General features: G+C 43.2%; 1 protein-coding gene across 2 annotated transcripts in view; it reads right to left on the bottom strand.

Annotated features, from left to right (window-relative positions):
- Positions 1-13088, bottom strand: part of LOC138656828 (uncharacterized) — a 249998-nt gene that overhangs the window by 66796 nt on the left and 170114 nt on the right. For both annotated transcript variants that reach the window (XR_011316976.1, XM_069744102.1), the window contains exons 12-14: positions 12740-12846; positions 12370-12475; positions 1777-1876 (exon numbers count right to left, since the gene is read on the bottom strand). Coding sequence is in view for 1 of the 2 variants with exons in the window: in XM_069744102.1 (XP_069600203.1) it covers positions 1777-1876; positions 12370-12475; positions 12740-12846 (313 nt within the window). In the remaining variant the exon portion in view is untranslated. The remainder of the gene's footprint in view (positions 1-1776; positions 1877-12369; positions 12476-12739; positions 12847-13088) is intronic.

The following is a 13088-nucleotide window of genomic DNA, read 5'->3' as shown; positions in this document are numbered from 1 at the left end:
AAAAAAGCCAGGCTGGAGTTTGCCAAAACTTACCTGAAAAAACCTAAATCGTTTTGGAAGAATGTTCTCTGGTCAGATGAGACAAAAGTAGAGCTTTTTGGGCAAAGGCATCAACATAGAGTTTACAGGAGAAAAAAAGAGGCATTCAAAGAAAAGAACACGGTCCCTACAGTCAAACATGGCGGAGGTTCCCTGATGTTTTGGGGTTGCTTTGCTGCCTCTGGCACTGGACTGTTTGACCGCGTGCAAGGCATTATGACGTCTGAAGACTACCAACACATTTTGCAGCATAATGTAGGACCCAGTGTGAAAAAGCTGGGTCTCCCTCAGAGGTCATGGGTCTTCCAGCAGGACAGTGACCCAAAACACACTTCAAAAAGCACTAGAAAATAGTTTGAGAGAAAGCACTGGAGACATCTAAGGTGGCTAGCAATGAGTCCAGACCTGAATCCCATAGAACACCTGTGGAGAGATGTAAAAATGGCAGTTTGGAGAAGGCACCCTTCAAATATCAGGGACCTGGAGCAGTTTGCCAAAGAAGAATGGTCTAAAATTCCAGCAGAGCATTGTAAGAAACTCATTGATGGTTATCGGAAGCGGTTCTTGGTCTAGACCCGTGGAAGTGCAACTGCGCGAAATGGCCGTCGTCTTGTGGAAGCCCGTGTTTCCCTGCCTATCCTGCATTTGACATGATGTCAGAATAAAGTTTGGATTTTATTTGGATGGTGAGTGCCCACTTTTCTTCTATCTTCATGCAGCGGTTTTATGATGCAATGTTTGGTTAAAATCAGCTCCCCTTTGCATCAAAGCAATTACGCTAGAGTCACAAGGAGTTGCATAAATTTTTTGGGGAATTTTCACTCCAGTTTCGCCAAAACGAGTAGATCTGGGGTGCATTGCCACAGCTAGTCTAATTTATGATGAGCTGTAGTGTACCGTATGCCAAGAATATTTCTCCAGTCCCCGTCTGGAGTGGTGCACACTACTTGTCAAACGTTCTGAATTCATACACAGGTGTGCGGCTCTTAATGAACCAGAAGCCTCTGACATCAACACGCTCCCTCATGAAGACCAGCATGAACATTTTTGGTTTTGATTAACTAGGACATATTTGTATTACTTGTACAAGCGACATGACCAAAAATCAGTCTGCATAACAACGATAATTTAAGATAAAACTATAAGGCTGTGTGCACACGTTGCGTTTTTTCGCTATAAAAACGCATAAAAAACGCATACATATGCATTCCATCAATTAAAATGCATTCCGCAATATTTGTGCACATGATGCATTTTTTTCCGCGAAAAAAAAAAAACGCATTGTGGTAAAAAACGCAGCATGTTCATTAATTTTGCGGATGGATTTTTTGCGTTTTTCCCGCATGCATTGGGAAAAAAACGCGCAAAAAACGCGAGAAAAACGCATGCAAATTTCTTGCAGAAAATGTCCGGTTTTCTTCAGGAATTTTCTGCAAGAAATCCTGACGTGTGCACATACCGTAAATGTGTTTTTGATGCAAAATTCAAATTACGACAATGCAGTTTAATCAGTGAATAGTCAAATGTAGAAATCGGTTTTGTGTTTTACAGTTTTCAACTATATTGTTAAGAGTTGTCCCCTTTCAGAAATGTTTTTTACTATAAGCTCCAATAGTAGTAAATAACAAAACAGTGCTTTACTAAGTACTATACTACTAATGGAGATTATTATAAAAACTTTTCTGAAATGGGACAACCCATTTAATTAGATAACATGAATAGTAGTAATACATTTACCCATTCCAGTGCCTGCAGGTGCAATCTCCCGTGCAAAGATTTCTAGCGCTTTTTTCTGCTTGTGATGAACACCAAGCCAAATGACCGCTTCCCGAGCAAGCTGAAATGTATCAGAGTAAAACTAAAAGCACAGAAAAGCACTAGGCTCATATTTTACACAGCAGATCATGTAATTGCTAATATTATATATTTGTCCACTTTAATTTAGCAAATGTGATCAGGTCACAATTTTGGAGCTTTTATTATAAATATTACCGATTTTCATCTTGTGTTTGTAAGTGCAATTCTCACAGACTGCACAATATTTCGGTCCTTAAAATGGCTTTTGATGGAGGAGCATGTGACCAGACCTATCCATAATTCACCACCACCTTTTCAATCGGACAGGTCTGGTTGTGCGCTCCTCCACGAGTAGCGATTTAGAGAATAGGAGATCTGAGAAGTCGGTGAGGAAATTTGTACCAAGAAGTGCAGGAGCAGAACCTGTAATACTTTTGTGTTAGTAAAAGCTACAAAATCATTTCCCCAACACATCTATTAAGATAAAAGAGGCCAACTAGTTTAACATAAGTTATAAGAGCCAATTTAAAGCACCACTCCAGCACTTTAAATGTAAGCCACCTGCCTGCCCACGGTCATAAACTCACCTTCCGGCGTCTTAACCGTTTTTCTGTGCCGGTCTGGTGCGTGGTACCATTTTGTGAGCGCAGCTTTTGAGTGGACGGAACTCAGAAGCTACATCACAAGCCCTCAATGCAATTCTATGAGAGGCAGAACGAGGTCAGAACAAGGTTCTCATAGACTTACATTGATTAGTGACCTCCGGCGCTCCATGAAACGCTTGAGCAGCCGGAAAGTCACAAACTGCAGGAGACGGACTGGAGCAATGGCGAAAACAGATGAAAATGCCGGAAAGTGAGTATCAGACAGGAGGTAGGGGACTTAGATTTTAAGCAACACTCCAGAGGTGAAATAAAAAAAATAAAAACAACACTAGAGTGGTGTTTTAAAGGGAAACTGTCATTAGAAATTACTTATGCTTACATTTTTTATATGTATCTCTTATTGTTTTTCCAACTTTTTACGTTTTTCACACTGACCATCGGGGCTTCTTTAGACTTCTTGTTTCAGAAAATCAACGTGTACGTTAGCCACAAAGAACAGATCCCAACCCTATCTTTTACATAGAAGCATTTAAGCAAAGTGTGCTACTATCATTGTAATGGGAGCAGGGTAAGCTGCCTACTGTGAATAGTGGCTCCTGTGTCATCAGATGTGTATAGAGGTGTTACCTAGCATTGTAGTCCAGCCTCTGCTGATAAGAAGACTTGCTGGAAACACAAGGAGTAGGAGTCTAAATAAGCCCCAGTGGCCACTGTGCAAAGTGAAAGATTACCCATTTTACAGTTTTTTAATAAAGATCTAGAAATCTATACAGTACAGACCAAAAGTTTGGACACACCTTCTCATGTAAAGATTTTTCTGTATTTTCATGACTATGAAAATTGTACATTCACACTGAAGGCATCAAAACTATGAATTAACACATGTGGAATTATATACTTAACAAAAAAGTGTGAAACAACTAAAAATATGTCTTATATTCTAGGTTCTTCAAAGTAGCCACCTTTTGCTTTGATGACTGCTTTGCACACTCTTGGCATTCTCTAGATGAGCTTCAAGAGGTAGTCACCGGAAATGGTTTTCACTTCACAGGTGTGCCCTGTCAGGTTTAACCACTTACCGGCATCGGACGTACTATACCGTCCGATGCCAGCTCCCCTGCTTTGATGCAGGGCTCCGCGGTGAGCCCGCACCAAAGCCGGGACATGTCAGCTGTTTTGAACAGCTGACATGTGCCCGTAATAGGCGCGGGCAGAATCGCGATCTGCCCGCACCTATTAACTAGTTAAATGCCGCTGTCAAACGCAGACAGCGGCATTTAACTACCGCTTCCGGCTGGGCGGCCGGAAATGACGTCATCGCCGACCCCCGTCACATGATCGGGGGTCGGCGATGCTTGTGAATGGTAACCATAGAGGTCCTTGAGACCTCTATGGTTACTGATTGCCCGTCGCTGTGAGCGCCACCCTGTGGTCGGCGCTCACAGCACACGTGCAATTCTGCTACATAGCAGCGATCAGCAGATCGCTGCTATGTAGCAGAGCCGATCGTGCTATGCCTGCTTCTAGCCTCTCATGGAGGCTATTGAAGCATGGCAAAAGTAAAAAAAAAAAAGTTTAAAAAAATGTGAAAAAAATAAAAAAAAAAACATAAAAGTTTAACCCCTTCATGACCCAGCCTATTTGACCTTAAAGACCTTGCCGTTTTTTGCAATTCTGACCAGTGTCCCTTTATGAGGTAATAACTCAGGAACGCTTCAACGGATCCTAGCGGTTCTGAGATTGTTTTTTCGTGACATATTGGGCTTCATGTTAGTGGTAAATTTAGGTCAATAAATTCTGCGTTTATTTGTGATAAAAACGGAAATTTGGCGAAATTTTTGAAAATTTCGCAATTTTAACATTTTGAATTTTTATTCTGTTAAACCAGAGAGATATGTGACACAAAATAGTTAATAAATAACATTTCCCACATGTTTACTTTACATCAGCACAATTTTGGAAACAAAATTTTTTTTTGTTAGGAAGTTATAAGGGTTAAAATTTGACCAGCGATTTGTCATTTTTACAACGAAATTTACAAAACCATTTTTTTTAGGGACCACCTCACATTTGAAGTCAGTTTGAGGGGTCTATATGGCTGAAAATACCCAAAAGTGACACCATTCTAAAAACTGCACCCCTCAAGGTACTCAAAACCACATTCAAGAAGTTTATTAACCCTTCAGGTGCTTCACAGCAGCAGAAGCAACATGGAAGGAAAAAATGAACATTTAACTTTTTAGTCACAAAAATTATCTTTTAGCAACAATTTTTTTATTTTCCCAATGGTAAAAGGAGAAACTGAACCACGAAAGTTGTTGTGCAATTTGTCCTGAGTACGCTGATACCTCATATGTGGGGGTAAACCACTGTTTGGGCGCACGGCAGGGCTTGGAAGGGAAGGAGCACCATTTGACTTTTTGAATCAAAAATTGGCTCCACTCTTTAACGGACACCATGTCACGTTTGGAGAGCACCCGTGTGCCTAAAAATTGGAGCTCCCCCACAAGTGACCCCATTTTGGAAACTAGACGCCCCAAGGAACTTATCTAGATGCATAGTGAGCACTTTGAACCCCCAGGTGCTTCACAAATTGATCCGTAAAAATGAAAAAGTACTTTTTTTTCACAAAAAAATTCTTTTAGCCTCAATGTTTTCATTTTCACATGGGCAACAGGATAAAATGGATCCTAAAATGTGTTGGGCAATTTCTCCTGAGTACGCCGATACCTCATATGTGGGGGTAAACCACTGTTTGGGCACATGGTAAGGCTCGGAAGGGAAGGAGCGCCATTTGACTTTTTGAATGAAAAATTATTTCCATCGTTAGCGGACACCATGTCGCGTTTGGAGAGCTCCTGTGTGCCTAAACATTGGCGCTCCCCCACAAGTGACCCCATTTTGGAAACTAGACCCCCCAAGGAACTTATTTAGATGCCTAGTGAGCACTTTAAACCCTCAGGTGCTTCACAAATTGATCTGTAAAAATGAAAAAGTACTTTTTTTTCACAAAAAAATTCTTTTCGCCTCAATTTTTTCATTTTCACATGGGCAGTAGGATAAAATGGATCATAAAATTTGTTGGGCAATTTCTCCCGAGTACGCCGATACCTCATATGTGGGGGTAAACCACTGTTTGGGCACACGGCAGGGCTCGGAAGGGAAGGCGTGCCATTTGACTTTTTGAATGGAAAATTAGCTCCAATTGTTAGCGGACACCATGTCGCGTTTGGAGAGCCCCTGTGTGCCTATGCATTGGAGCTCCCCCACAAGTGACCCCATTTTGGAAACTAGACCCCCCAAGGAACTTATCTAGATGCATATTGAGCACTTTAAACCCCCAGGTGCTTTACAGAGGTTTATAACGCAGAGCCATGAAAATAAAAAATAATTTTTCTTTCCTCAAAAATGATTTTTTTAGCCTGGAATTTCCTATTTTGCCAAGGATAATAGGAGAAATTGGACCCCAAATATTGTTGTCCAGTTTGTCCTGAGTACGCTGATACCCCATATGTGGGGGTAAACCACTGTTTGGGCGCACGGCAGGGCTCGGAAGGGATGGCACGCCATTTGGCTTCTTAAATGGAAAATTAGCTCCAATCATTAGCGGACACCATGTCACGTTTGGAGAGCCCCTGTGTGCCTAAACATTGGAGATCCCCCAGAAATGACCCCATTTTGGAAACTAGACCCCCAAAGGAACTAATCTAGATGTGTGGTGAGGACTTTGAACCCCCAAGTGCTTCACAGAAGTTTATAACGCAGAGCCATGAAAATAAAAAATAATTTTTCTTTCCTCAAAAATGATTTTTTTAGCCTGGAATTTCCTATTTTGCCAAGGATAATAGGAGAAATTGGACCCCAAATATTGTTGTCCAGTTTGTCCTGAGTACGCTGATACCCCATATGTGGGGGTAAACCACTGTTTGGGCACATGCCGGGGCTCGGAAGTGAAGTAGTGACATTTTGAAATGCAGACTTTGATGGAATGCTCTGTGGGCGTCACGTTGCGTTTGCAGAGCCCCTGATGTGGCTTAACAGTAGAAACCCCCCACAAGTGACCCCATTTTGGAAAGTAGACCCGAAAGGAACTTATCTAGATGTGTGGTGAGCACTTTGAACCCCCAAGTGCTTCATAGAAGTTTCTAATGCAGAGCCGTGAAAATAATAAATACGTTTTCTTTCCTCAAAAATAATTATTTAGCCCAGATTTTTTTATTTTCCCAAGGGTTACAGGAGAAATTGGACCCCAAAAGTTGTTGTCCAGTTTCTCCTGAGTACGCTGATACCCCATGAGTGGGGGTAAACCACTGTTTGGGCACACGTCGGGGCTCAGAAGGGAAGTAGTGACTTTTGAAATGCAGACTTTGATGGAATGGTCTGCGGGCGTCACATTGCGTTTGCAGAGCCCCTGGTGTGCCTAAACAGTAGAAACCCCCCACAAGTGACCCCATTTTAGAAACTAGACCCCCCAAGGAACTTATCTAGATATGTGGTGAGCACTTTGAACCCCCAAGTGCTTCACAGACGTTTACAACGCAGAGCCGTGAAAATAAAAAATCATTTTTCTTTCCTCAAAAATGATGTTTTAGCAAGCATTTCTTTATTTTCACAAGGGTAACAGGAGAAATTGGACCCCAGTAATTGTTGCGCAGTTTGTTCTGAGTATGCTGGTACCCCATATGTGGGGGTAAACCACTGTTTGGGTGCACGTCGGGGCTCGGAAGTGAGGGAGCACCATTTGACTTTTTGAATACAAGATTGGCTGGAATTAATGGTGGCGCCATGTTGCGTTTGGAGACCCCCTGATGTGCTTAAACAGTGGAAACCCCTCAATTCTAACTCCAACACACCCCTAACCCTTATCCCAACTGTAGCCGTAACCCTAATCACAACCCTAACCCCAACACACCCGTAACCCCAACACACCCCTAACCCTAACCACAACCCTAATTCCAACCCAACCCTAGCCCTAAGGCTATGTGCCAACGTTGCGGATTCGTATGAGATTTTTCAGCACCATTTTTGAAAAATCCGCGGGTAAAAGGCACTGCGTTTTACCTGCGGATTTACCGCGGATTTCCAGTGTTTTTTGTCCGGATTTCACCTGCGGATTCCTATTGAGGAACAGGTGTAAAACGCTGCGAAATCCGCACAAAGAATTGACATGCTGCGGAAAATACAACGCAGCGTTCCCGCGTGGTATTTTCCGCACCATGGGCACAGCGGATTTGGCTTTCCATATGTTTACATGGTACTGTAAACCTGATGGAACTCTGCTGCGGATCCGCAGCGGCCAATCCGCACCGTGTGCACATAGCCTAATTCTAAAGGTATGTGCACACGCTGCGGAAAACGCTGCGGATCCGCAGCAGTTTCCCATGAGTTTACAGTTCAATGCAAACCTATGGGAAACAAAAATCGCTGTACACATGCTGCGGAAAAACTGCACGGAAACGCAGCGGTTTACATTCCGCAGCATGTCATTTCTTTCTGCGGATTCCGCAGCGGTTTTACAACTGCTCAAATAGAAAATCGCTGTTGTAAAACCGCATTGAAATGCGCAGAAAAAACATGGTAAATCCGCCATAAATCCGCAGCGGTTTAGCACTGCGGATTTATCAAATCCGCAGCGGAAAAATCCGCAGAGGAACAGAATACGTGTGCACATACCGAAACCCTAACCCTAACCCTACCCCTAACCCTACCCCTAACCCTACCCCTACCCCTAACCCTACCCCTAACCCTAGTTCTTATCCCCCCCAACCTTAGTGGGAAAAAAAATAAATATTTTTTTTATTGTCCCTACCTATGGGGGTGACAAAGGGGGGGGGGGGTCATTTACTTTTTTTTTTATTTTGATCACTGAGATATAACCTATCTCAGCGATCAAAATTCACTCTGGAACGAATCTGCCTGCCGGCAGATTCGGCGGGCGCACTGCACATGCGCCCGCCATTTTGGAAGATGGCGGCGCCCAGGAAAGAAGACGGACGGTCCCCGGGAGGCCGGGTAAGTATAAGGGGGGGGGAGATCAGGGCACGGGGGGGGGGGGGGGGGCGTCGGAGCACGGGGGGGGGGGGGGGGGGTGGACCGGAACACGGGGGGGTGGATTGGAGCACGGAGTGGGGGATCGCTGTGCGGGCGGGTGGATCGGAGCACGGGGGGGGGAAATCGCTGTGCGGGGGGGATCGCTGTACAGGGGGGGGATCGGAGTGCGGGGGGGTTTGATTGGAGCACGGGGGGTGTGATTGGAGCACGGGGGGAGCGGGCAGGAGGACGGGGGAGCGGAGCACAGGACCGAGGGGAGCAGACCACAGATCGGGGGGCTGGGGGGGCGATCGGAGGAGTGGAGTGGGTGCACATTAGTGTTTCCAGCCATGGCCGAGGATATTGCAGCATCGGCCATGGCTGGATTGTAATATTTCACCATTTTTTTAGGTGAAATATTACAAATCGCTCTGATTGGCAGTTTCACTTTCAACAGCCAATCAGAGCGATCGTAGCCACGAGGGGGTGAAGCCACCACCCCTGGGCTAAACTACCACTCCCCCTGTCCCTGCAGATCGGGTGAAATGGGAGTTAACCCTTTCACCCGATCTGCAGGGACGCGATCTTTCCATGACGCATATACTGCGTCATGGGTCGGAATGGCACCGACTTTCATGACGCAGCGTATGCGTCAAAGGTCGGGAAGGGGTTAAATCACCCCCCTTTCGCCCCAATCAAAATAAATCAATAAAAAAAAATCAAATCTACGCATATTTGGTATCGCCGCGCTCAGAATCGCCCGATCTATCAATTAAAAAAAAGTATTAACCTGATCGCTAAACAGCGTAGCGGGAAAAAAATTCGAAACGCCAGAATTACGTTTTTTTGGTCGCCGCGACATTGCATTAAAATGCAATAACGGGCGATCAAAAGAACGTATCTGCACCGAAATGCTATCATTAAAAACGTCATCTCGGCACGCAAAAAATAAGCCCTCAACCGACCCCAGATGATGAAAAATGGAGACGCTACGAGTATCGGAAAATGGCGCAATTTTTTTTTTTTTTTTTTAGCAAAGTTTGGAATTTGTTTTCACCACTTAGATAACAAATAACCTAGTCATGTTTGGTGTCTATGAACTCGTAATGACCTGGAGAATCATAATGGCAGGTCATTTTTAGCATTTAGTGAACCTAGCAAAAAAGCCAAACAAAAAACCAATGTGGGATTGCACTTTTTTGCAACTTCACCGCACTTGGAATTTTTTTCCCGTTTTCTAGTACACGACATGCTAAAACCAATGATGTCGTTCAAAAGTACAACTCGTCCCGCAAAAAATAAGCCCTCACATGGCCAAATTGACGGAAAAATAAAAAAATTATGGCTCTGGGAAGGAGGGGAGCGAAAAACGAACACGGAAAAACGAAAAATCCCCCGGTCATGAAGGGGTTAATAAGTGGGATTTCTTGCCTTATAAATGGAGTTGGGACCATCAGTTGTGTTGTGCAGAAGTCTGGTGGATACACAGCTGATAGTCCTACTGAATAGACTGTCAGAATTTGTATTATGGCAAGAAAAAAGCAGCTAAGTAAAGAAAAACGAGTGGCCATCATTACTTTAAGAAATGAAGGTCAGTCAGTCCGAAAAATTGGGAAAACTTTGAAAGTGTCCCCAAGTGCAGTTGCAAAAACCATCAAGCGCTACAAAGAAACTGGCTCACATGAGGACCGCCCCAGGAAAGGAAGACCAAGAATCACGTCTGCTTCTGAGGAGTTTATCCGAGTCATCAGCCTTAGAAATCGCAGGTTAACAGCAGCTCAGATTAGAGCCCAGGTCAATGCCACACAGAGTTCTAGCAGCAGACACATCGCTACAACAACTGTTAAATTGTAAGGAGACTTTGTGCAGCAGGCCTTCATGGTAAAATAGCTGCTAGGAAACCACTGCTAAGGACAGGCAACAAGCAGAAGAGACTTGTTTGGGCTAAAGAACACAAGGAATGGACATCAGACTGTGGAAATCTGTGTTTTGGTCTGATGAGTCCAAATTTGAGATCTTTGGTTCCAACCACCGTGTCTTTGTGCGACGCAGAATAGGTGTACGGATGGACTTTACATGTCTGATTCCCACCGTGAAGCATGGAGGAGGAGGTGTGATGGTGTGGGGGTGCTTTGCTGGTGACACTGTTGGGGATTTATTCAAAATTGAAGGCATACTGAACCAACATGGCTACCATAGCATCTTACAGCGGCATGCTATTCCATCCGGTTTGCGTTTAGTTGGACCATCATTTATTTTTCAACAGGACAATGACCCCAAACACACGTCCAGGCTGTGTAAGGGCTATTTGACCAAGAAGGAGAATGATGGGGTGCTACGCCAGATGATCTGGCCTCCACAGTCACCAGACCTGAACCCAATTGAGATGGTTTGGGGTGAGCTGGACCGCAGAGTGAAGTCAAAAGGACCAAGAAGTGCTAAGCATCTCTGGCAACTCCTTCAAGATTGTTGGAAGACCATTCCCGGCGACTACCTCTTGAAGCTCATCAAGAGAATGCCTATAGTGTGCAAGAATAATTATTATTTTTCTATCCACTGGCTAACACGGTACCAAGATATATTTCTTTCCTGTATAGTGTGCAAAGCAGTCATCAAAGCAAAATGTGGCTACTTTGAAGAACCTAGAATATAAGACATATTTTCAGTTGTTTCACACTTTTTTGTTAAGTATATAATTCCACATGTGTTAATTCATAGTTTTGATGCCTTCAGTGTGAATTTACAATTTTCATAGTCATGAAAATACAGAAAAATCTTTAAATGAGAAGGTGTGTCCAAACTTTTGGTCTGTACTGTATATAAAAAAATTAAACATTAACCTTATTTTAAAAAAAACCTCAATTTCTCTTTAAGACTCCACCAATTACAGACAAAATGATTGAAGCACAAACTACTGTATTTAAGCATCATTTTGGCTGTCTTCATGAAGGTGCTTGATCCTTATAGTTTAGGCTACTTTCACACATCAGGTTTTCAGTGTCAGGCTAAATCCGGCGAATGTTGGAAAAACTGGATCTGGCGCCGATTGTGAAAAACTGATGCGACGGATCCGTGTTTTTGACGGATCCGGCTAGCCTATCTAAATTATTGGATAAAAAAAAAAATTTGGAGCATGCTCAGTTTGAAAAAACCGGATTAGGCCACCGAATCAGCCTTTTTCCGGATCCGACACCTTCCGGCTCCCATAGGCTTCCTTTAGCAAACAGCCGGAAGCGCCGGATCCAGCGCTTCAGGCTTTTTCGCCGGAGACAAAAAACGTTGCTATCAACGTTTTTCAAGAAACCGGAAGCGGCAGATTTGCCCGATCCGGCGAAAACCGGACGAAACGCAATGTCATCCAGTGCAATCCAGTACTAATACAAGTCTATGGGAAAAAAACCTGATCCGGCAGCAACATTCGCCTGATCCGCTTTTTTGAAAATTAGCCGGATTTAGCCTAACACTGAAAACCTGATGTGTGAAAGTAGCCTTAGGTTCTGCTCCTCATTGAGCAAGCCCTCAGGTGATTCTGTATTAATATCCGTAAAAGTTCCATAAAAAAAGTATTTCTTCCAGGTATACAGACGGACAGTACCGGTAGGTAGGTCACACAAAGTTAAAGAATTCACTTTATAGCCTCTGTTTTCCTCTTTCAAGTGAATGGCTAAATTGAGAGAACAACTGCATAATATTTTTTGGCTATTCAAATGGAAGCACCTGGCAGTACTCACTGGGGAGCAGAAAATGCTGTACATGATGCCTGACAGTGAAAAATCTAGTATGCCTAAACATTTGATAATCTGGCATTTATAAAGCCCTGTTAATCTTGGATTGAAGACATTTTACTATCCCCAACAAAGTAATTTACAGAATGCACACACAAACTGGAAATCCTTACCTCCTTGCCTCTGGCGTTTGGCCCATACACATCTTCAGCACCAATGATCTGCAAATGCACTGAACTATAATCCTCCAAACCAAGCTGCGTAAACATTTCTCGAGTTCTAAAAAAAGAAGAAAGAAACAGAAAAGTAGCAATCATCATCACAGATCAACCTTTTAGGAAAGTCTGCTTGTCTGGCCTGCGTAGGCAAAGCACAATCCAGGTACAGCAAGATCTAAATAGGAGGCAGCAGTATACGATCCCAAGGCCAAAATATGTTTGCAGAAAGCCAATAAAAGTTGTGGAGTAGAATTATACCTGACATAAAAATGGAAAAGTAGAATAAGCATTTTCAGAAATATGCAAAAGACATTAGTTCTACTACCGTCTCAGAATGCTCTCTGCTGTGCGTCTTCCTTTTTCTGCGGACCTTGGTCCTCCGACAGCACATACAGCTGTAGCTCTATATCCATCAAGATATGTTGCACATACCTGGTTACAGGTATTAAAGTTTATACAATCACAATCTAGTCAGAACAGTTATTACAATTTTTAAAGAAAATTTAGAATTTTACCAAAATTAGAGAAACTTTTACTTTTATATGGAACAATATTTTTACCATATTTTGCTTCCATTCATAGTTTTCTTTTGTGTCACCGAACATATATATGTAGTGTATGTACAATGCACTATATAGTCAATGTACATTGGGTTCAAGAGGGCCTTTTAATGA

Source organism: Ranitomeya imitator, chromosome 1 (genome assembly GCF_032444005.1).
Source record: "Ranitomeya imitator isolate aRanImi1 chromosome 1, aRanImi1.pri, whole genome shotgun sequence".
NCBI classification, from domain to species: Eukaryota; Metazoa; Chordata; class Amphibia; order Anura; family Dendrobatidae; genus Ranitomeya; species Ranitomeya imitator.
Note: the sequence above shows the minus strand (reverse complement) of the source record. Positions and strands in the feature narration are given on the sequence as shown.